At 46.8% G+C, this 8,404-nt stretch overlaps 1 protein-coding gene across 1 annotated transcript; it reads right to left on the reverse strand.

The window, feature by feature from the left end:
- Nucleotides 1–3,914: 3,914 nt before the first annotated feature.
- LOC124076346 (uncharacterized protein CXorf49 homolog) lies at nucleotides 3,915–8,171 on the reverse strand. Its single transcript, XM_046420224.2, has 7 exons — nucleotides 7,115–8,171; nucleotides 6,336–6,595; nucleotides 5,611–5,767; nucleotides 5,014–5,090; nucleotides 4,726–4,771; nucleotides 4,134–4,175; nucleotides 3,915–4,027 (listed from the first exon to the last, which is right to left on the reverse strand). Exons 1-6 carry the CDS (start codon nucleotides 8,169–8,171, stop codon nucleotides 4,135–4,137), a joined length of 1,638 nt encoding a protein of 545 aa, XP_046276180.1. The 3' UTR covers nucleotides 3,915–4,027; nucleotide 4,134.
- Nucleotides 8,172–8,404: the final 233 nt, after the last annotated feature.

An 8,404-nucleotide genomic window follows, 5' to 3' on the forward strand; every position in this document is an offset into this window, starting at 1 on the left:
GAGTTCATAACCAACTTGAATCTAATGTAAGAAATATGATATGTCAAGAGCTTTGTAATGTTTTGAACAACCAATAAAAAAAAAGAGAAGACAACACAAGGACAAACCCACATAAAAACAGTCATCCCATACTCCATGAAGGTGACAAAAACATGTTGGAGAAGATAGCCTTTTAAGCAAATTGTTCTGGGAAAACAGGATATCCACATGTAGGTGAATAAAATTAGATCCTTATTTCTCACCCCGTACCAAATGAAAATCAAACTGAATCAATGACCTAGGAATTAGATCCGAAATGTTGCAACTGTTAGAAGAAAACAGAGTCAACACTCCAACATGTTGGGGCAGGCACCAACTTCCTTAACAATACCCCTTAAAGCTCAAGAAAAAAATCAATGGATTGGATTTGTAGCTCAGTGGTAGAGCACTCACCTAGCATGTGTGAGGCACTGGGTTTGATCCTCAGCACCACATATAAATAAGTGAAATAAAGGAATCATGTCCAATTATAATAGGAAGAAAGGGAGGAAGGAAGGACACACTTAAGTGGGACAACATCAAATTAAAAACCTTATGCACAGCAAAAGAGAAACATTTACGAGCATAAAGAGAGCCTACAAAATGGAAGAAAATCTTTGCAGTTATTCATCTGACAGGGGATTGATATCCAGAATACATAAAGAACTCAAAATGCTTAACATCAAAAAAGTAAACAAAAAACCCCAATCAATAAAAGGGAAAAAGAAAAGAACAGACATTTCCCAAGAATTATAAATGGCCAAAAAATATATGATAAAATGTTCAACATTCCTAGCAATTAGGGAAATACAAATCAAATTACACTGAGATTTCATGTCCCCACTTTTAGAATGGCAATCAAGATAGGAAATAAGAATAATTTCTTCCAAGGGTGTGAGAGAAAAGGTACACTGACACCTTCTTGATTGGACTGTAAAATAGTATAACCACTTGGGAAAGCAATATGCAGATTCCTCAAGACTGGGAATGGAATCGCCATATGACCCAGCCATCCCACTCCTTGGTATTAATCCAAAAGAACTAAAATCAGCATACTGCAGTTTTACAGGCACTTCAGTGTTTATAGTAGCTCAATTCAAAATATCCAAGTTATGGAACCAGCCCAGATGCTCATCACAGATGAGTAAAGAAAATGTGGCATACATACAAAATGGAGTTTTAGTCAGCTTTAACGAAGAATGCAATTATGTCATTCGGATGGAACTGGAAAGCATCATGAAAAGTGAAATAAGCCAGACTCAGAAAGTTAAAGGTAGAGTCTTTTTCTTATATGCTGAAACTACAGTAAAATATGCGGGGAAAAGAAGTGGATACGATGAATATTCTCGGGAGATCACTGGAGTGTAGTAAGAGGATAAGAGGGAGAAGGGAGAAATGGGAAAGGAGAGGAATAGCTAAATGAGGTTGACCAAATTATGCTGTTAATATGCTTGAATGTACCATGGTGAATACCACACAGGAACATGATCCAGCCAACCTCCAGAGGTCACTGGACTTATACCTATAAAATACCAATTTATGAAAACAATAAATAGATGGGGGAAAGGAATGGGGGTGAGGGAAGAGGTAATAGGGATTGAAATAAAGCAATTATATTCCACACGTGTGATTGTGTCAAAATGAACCCCACTATTAAGTGTAGCTATAAGGCACTAATAAGAACAAAAATAAAGATTAAAGGAGAAAACAAAATCCTAATACTTAAAGGAAGTAAATAGTAAATTTCTATATAAATTTGAGATGCAATGCTTATATTTTCTAGAAAGACAGACGTACTGAGATAAAATTTACATTTATGTCTATGATTTCTTTGAGTGCATACTGTTATGCAACCAAAACCACAATCTATACCCCCAAATTCCACCATGCCATATGGTAGTTAACCCTTCCAAACCCTATGCCCTTGACACCACTAATTCATCTTTTCCTGTCTCTATATGTTTGACTTTTCCACGGCACATAAATGGAGTCATACAGTAGGTAACTTGCATTTGACTTCCTTCACAAAGAGATACTCAAATGGGATGTCTGAAGGTTCAGTGTAGTGTCTCTAGAGCGTAGTAGTGGTTGCCTGGCTTCATCTCTTCAAAATTACCAAATTTTAGGCTTGCGTTTCCTGCATTTGTCATTTGACATTTAAATTGATCTAATTCAATTTCTATATCTTGGTGAGGGATCTTCATTAAGAGCAATCATTCATCCTTTAAGCAGAAGTGAATAATATCTAGACCAATTCCAACTGAAATGAATTCTGGCACCAGATACTGTCCTGGGAGGTGCAGGTCCATCTTTATCAGAGAAGTAGCATATCAGTGGAGCTATACTAGGGCACAAACACAACCCTTGTGACTAACTTCACCAGCTCTGCTTCTTCCACCTTAACACAGATCTCTCACTGACTGGCTAGCTGACATCCCTTCTGCCATAACTGGAGTCTGGCAGGGAGACCATATTTTCTGCCCTCAGGGGAAAAACTCATGTGTGGAAATGAACAAGTGGGAGCCTGAGTAATCAGTCCCAGTGGGATTTGGCTCAGGGTTCCAAGGTTCAGTGGCATCAAACACAGGAACATGATCCAGCCAAACTCCAGAAGTCACTGGAGTTGAATGAAGAGGCAGGATGGGGTCTAGAGGACTCTCCAGGGCACCCCACATTCACCTGGCAGGCACAGAATGTTTGAGGGAAAGCAGTGGCTTGGGTAGGCACTTAATGAGGGAATGGGTGCAAAGCAGGTCCCATTTGGACCCAATGGAATTTTCCAATTCAAACCTCACAATCTGACACTTATTCCCCTAGAGCTGAAAAGTTCAGCTCCTACAATGGCTAGTGGTGTGGTATACTCCTTACAGAAACATTATTCTGTAACTGGTATGAATTGAAAGAGCTGACAGGCAAGGGGAAGGCTGGTTGACTGGCTAGGACTTGGACGTTATGAAAGTTCTGATGCCTGACCATCAGTTTCAAGTGCTGGAAAGTCATTTTGCTAAGGTTGAACCAGACACTCACTGCCTCCACCTACAACCCAGAGACAACTCCATATATTTCTCCAAGTTTCCTGTACCTTTACCTTGCTCTGCCACTCAGGACTCAGAGTGCCATGGAATGTGACCTCTGCCTTTACCCTCTACTAAAAGGAAGAAGGTCAACTGACAGGATTTAGCAAATGAACTTCAACGGTGAGAGCTAAGCAGGAACTAAGGATGATGGGCAATTTCTAGATGAGCTGTATATTTGTGGGGTGCCACAAGTGGAAGACAGCGAGTCCAGAAAGAGGTCTGGGTCTGAGAGGGGGGGACGAGCTCAACTCTGCCCTCTAATGTCTGTTGAAATAACTCAGGAAAGGCCACCAGGGAGAGCCTTGGGAGAGATCAAGGATGCTCAGGATGGAAAAGAAGGGTGAGAAGGGAGAAACAGGACAGTGAAACAAAGCAGGGAAAGTAGAAGGCACAAGAGCCCCTTGAAGAGGTTCATTAGTTCTGCCAAAGTGGGGACAGGAGGCAAGAATGGGTCTTATGTGAACTCCAGAGATAAGGACCCAGCAGAAAGCACAAGAGGGTCACTGGGCAAAGGGAGGAAATGCTAGTATGGCCGGGCCCAGCCCACACACAACTCAGAGAACCATGGTAAGCCTGAGCAGGAACCATGTGCTCAGGCTTACCCAGATTCCCCTCAGGGAGAGGCCCCACATAAAATGCCAAGGGTACTGTTCTTAACTTGCTTTGAAACAGGACAGATCCCCATCTTTCTTCTTTCCCTGCAGGCTTTCACCCCTGAGACAGACCGCAAGCCATAGAATATGAGAGGCACTTTAATTCCAAACTCCTGTGGATTATGATGGACAAGTGCAAAAGCGGGGGGGGGGGGGGGGGGGGCGGGGGGGCAGAAAAGAACCACCAGGTGCTAATAATCAGAGGGAATCAGCTTCGATGCTGCTCCTGGGCTCCACAGGTACCAGCTGCTCATCTTATAGGAAGGTAATGGGTTGAACCTGTGAAGCAGATCAGAGTCAGGGTTGCAACATGACCAGGGCCAACCCACAGTATTCCCAGATAGCTAAAATTGTGAGAAAGGGATGTTGTAAACCTTATACTCACTTCAAAGGGCCTGGAACTTGTCCATGAGGGACTGCATTGCAGCTGAAATATACAGGTATAAGTGGGCACTCTAGTAATAGATGTATGGAAAACTGTCTGCCTACCCCCACACTGTGGGGAACTGCTAGCCCTGCAACCTCACTCCAACAGCCCTGTCCAAACAGCTCCTAGGACTGACTCCCCCAAAGCTCATTGAAATACAACATGAAACAGTTTTCTCCAAGACAACATGTATTAGTAGTACTCAAACAATGGGCCATGGCAGACCCATTCAGAAACACAGTAAAAACAAATAAGCAAACAAACATCAAACAAGCCACATCAACCAGCAATTACAGAGAAATAAAGGAGATCTCTAAAGATCCTTACAGAAGGACATGTCTATGGCAAAATATGTGGAATGGAAAATTCATTGCTCTTTTCACACAGATCTAGCAGTCAATGCACAAAAAACTCCAGGGCCAGGCATAGGAATGTCCTGCCCTAGGGTACAACCTATATCTACAGCCCCACCCTGCCCCAGGCCACCCTACTGGGAGACACAGACATCTGCCTTTGTTCTACCCCTGTCCCAACCCAGGGCTTCTCATACCTAATTGTTCTTTGAGGTCATCTCTTTCTTTTTGCAGGGCCACACACTAGTCCAGCAAGCATTAAAGAAAGAAAAATGAAGATAATATTCTGGCCTCCTCTCTCTGATCCTCCCACTCATCCCCCACTCTTTATGTTCTTCATATCCCAAATCCTGTGGCAACACAGGCAGGGAGCCCTCCCTCCCTTGGACATGAGATCTGAGGGTGCACCTAATTCTGCTTAACCTGGACATGAAGTCCACCATCTAGTTGAGGCAGTCATTTCTAGGATCCATAGAAAACATTACCCAGGGACAGCCCAATGCTCCATGTGGCTGCTCTTGCCTTTCACGAATCAGGGGACGCACAGCTGACACCTGGTCATCTGAAAGAACACACAAAATCCAGCTCCCCAGTCTGCCTGGGAAATAGAGAGGGCCTGGCTGGGTCTAAAGTGAGGCAGCAGCCCCCTCTGCTGGCAGCAAGTTGCATTTGCTCTGCCCAGCATTTCCATCTATCTCTGAGCCTGCCTTCCCTACTCCCCAGGGTCAGCCACAGGTGTGGCCCCTAACCCCTTGGCTCTGGGATGGATACTAGCAGAGGTGCAGCCACAGCAAGCCTCTGGGAGAAGCCATATGGCCGAAGAGGACCCAACATAAAAGGCTTTGTTCTGAAGTCTACTTCAGGGCTTGTGTTTGGGAAATTGCTACAAATTATCCCTACTACATAAACCCAAGCAGGGAACCAAGATGCCTGAGGCTGGCCACGCCCACACCTAGTTACCTGTGGGAGCACAATTTGGGTAGCCAGGGAAACCTGGGGGCAAGGTTGGGCCCTGAGAAGTAAGGGAGCCAAAGGTTTCCCTTCCCCTCCCTCTTCCCTTCCATCAAACATATAAGACTCACCAAAGGGTGCAGGGGCTCTGGATATGAGGCCTCCCTGGCCCAGATCCCAGGTCTGGGAGCTTCCTGGAGGTTGGGAAACTCTGGTGTTGGGGTCACTTCTACCGATTTCTCCAGGATGCATAAACATGGCAGGCGTCCCTGGCCAGTGCATTGAAAACTAACAAAAAATTTCTGAGTCAGGTTAGAGGATGTGCCTGTAGAGTATGATTGTGTGTGTGCAGGGGATGAGGTGAGGTGGGGATCAGTGGAAGAATCCCAAGGCTCATTTCATCAGCACTGTATCCCTCAAACAGCCGAGGCCAGGAGGTAGAACTGAGTCTGAGAGAAGCAGGGAGGGCAATGAGAAAGCTCAGGTGCCCTGGGGGAAGAGCTGGGAGGGACAAATCAGGAGGCAGATGGGAATAAACACCCAAGATGAGCAGTCAATACTGTAAGGGGTCACCTGAAATAGTCAGTAGCCAGTCCTGCTACCCATTCCAACCCCCATCTGGGGAGGAGGTAGGAAATGCACAAAGTATAGGCAACAGGGACTGGTACCTAGCAGGTACTTTCTTGATGTTTGCTCCTACAACAACAACCAAAAGAACAATTTGGCATCCCAATGACAAGTGGGCTCCCAACAACCACCCCTTAGCAAGAGGCAGATGGAACAATGGCAGAGAAGGGTAGAGTGACGGGGGAGGGGAGGAAGAGGAGGAGAATGAGGAGGATGAAAACCTACTTACGTGAGCCTGTGGGACTGCATCTCTACTTAGGCCACTATCTTCACAGGCCACCAGCTGGGACTGCCATGTCTTCTTGGCTATAGATCTCTTTCCAGTGTCACTGTGTTTGGCCTGTTTTGGTTCCAAGGGCAACAAGGAATGCCTCTTGGAAATCTCGAGCAGGGGAATACCTGAGACTGAGGGGAAGGTGGCTGGTTCCAGTGGAGCTGCCTTGATTCTCTGACCCCATGAAGGGAAGGTCCTGACAAGAGTAACTGAAGGACCCCAAGGCCCCAGGCCCAACATTAGGAAAACTAACCCCTGTGCCCTGAAGCTGCAAGATGTTCCCTTACCCAACCCCCATGTCAAAACCCCACCAGCTGCACGTAGCACTTCAAGTCTCGCACAATGTTACCACAAGATGTTCCATATAGATAACCCCGGAAGGGCCAAACTTGAGCAAACAGGGTAAAAACAGGAACTAAAAGGACAGGATGCAATTTTATGGTTTTTCCGAGAACTAAAGTGGGAAAACAAGTTTACCCCCCAGGTGACCTAAAGGCTGAATTCAGAGGAACCAATAGAATAACTGTTACTGTGCTAAGCTAAAAACTAACCCCCTGCTCCCTATAAAAAATCTGTGCCCTAGAGCCCGGTGTGCCAGTTCGCCGCAGCTCCGGCTGAGGTCTCGCTGAGCACCCGCAGGCGCCTGTGTAGCAATAAATCACCTCTTGCTTTTGCAGCCAGTGCCTCGTGCGTCTTTCTTGGACAGGGAATCGGCGGGTCTTTCATAACTTTAGAGCCATCCCTCAGGGATTTCTTCTCCTGAATGGGCTTCTTCTTGGGGCTGGCCCTGGGCAGGCCCCCTGAAGCAGCAGCAGAGGCAGTAGCTCCTAGATAGCTATGCCTTCTCCCTCTCTTGCCCCAGAGCACACTTTGCATTTTCTTAGAGGAACCAGCTTCCAGCTCTTCCAAAGTCTTTTTCATGGCTGAAGCAAGAGTGCCAGGTGCAGGGGTCATCAGAGGTTCTGGCATATGAAGGACATTCCCCCAAGCAGAGGCACTAGTGCTTCTGGCTGTGTCTCCAGGTATCTTGGAGCTGTTGAACACTGCCTGACCTCTTCCTTTGGGGTAAATGCTTTCCCTAATCAGCTGTAACTCATTAAACACATCTGAATATTCAGGAATAACAGAAGGCTGCAGGGCTTCCCTGTTGACCATTATTCTACTTCTGGTTTGTCTCTGTGGGTTCCCCCAGGCCCGTCTTCCCTCAGGCCAACTGGGATGGCACAGTGGGGCAGCAAGGGCTGGCTGCATTTCCAAAGAACTCAGAGCCTGCACACCTCTCCCTCTGAGACCTACCTCTGTGTTAGCCCAAATGGTGGACCTTTCTGCCGCAGAGCTGTCAGGATATAGGTACCTGGGGGAGTCACAGGGCTCCCAGCCAGTCAGCTCCTGAATGATGGTTTCAGGCTCTATAGTGAGGTGGGGCATTAAGTCCCAACAAGCCCCCTCATCAGTTGGGGAGTTAGGCCTGGCTTCACAGCCGCGAAGCACCATGTTGCCTGCCTCCATCTCTTCCCAGTCACCCTCCAAGTTGAACTCAAAATCCTGGAGGTCTGGAAGACCACCCTCGCCATCCCCACTACATGGTGGCCCCAATTCTAGGTCCTGGCCCAGACCCAGTCTCCGAGGGCCTCTGTGGCCTACTCCGGGCATGCTAGTGCACATCTCACAGTCCGGGACAAAACCATCTCCCAGAACGGAAGCCTCCTTAGTAGAGCTCATGTCGCTGATCCAAGTAGCCAGTTTTGAGGAGAGACGGTCACTGCAGTCAGGGTTAGAGCTGCTGGGCATTCGGTAACTCAGTCACCACAGGTGTGCCACGAGATTACCTCAAACGCCTCATGGCATTGATTGCCTTTGATGGCCTCGTTTTGGCTTTCTCATTGGTCCTCTCCTGCCAACCAGCATACCCCTTGTTGGGTCATCCCTCTGGGCCCTAGCCAATAGGGATGAAGGTCCTTGGACGCTGCAAAGCACTAATTATACTATCCCTGAACAAGCCAGATTAGCGGTGAAGTCCAGGT

Source organism: Marmota monax, unplaced genomic scaffold (assembly GCF_021218885.2).
Source record: "Marmota monax isolate L192 unplaced genomic scaffold, Marmota_monax_Labrador192_F-V1.1 WCK01_AAM20220418_F8-fsc00364, whole genome shotgun sequence".
NCBI classification, from domain to species: Eukaryota; Metazoa; Chordata; class Mammalia; order Rodentia; family Sciuridae; genus Marmota; species Marmota monax.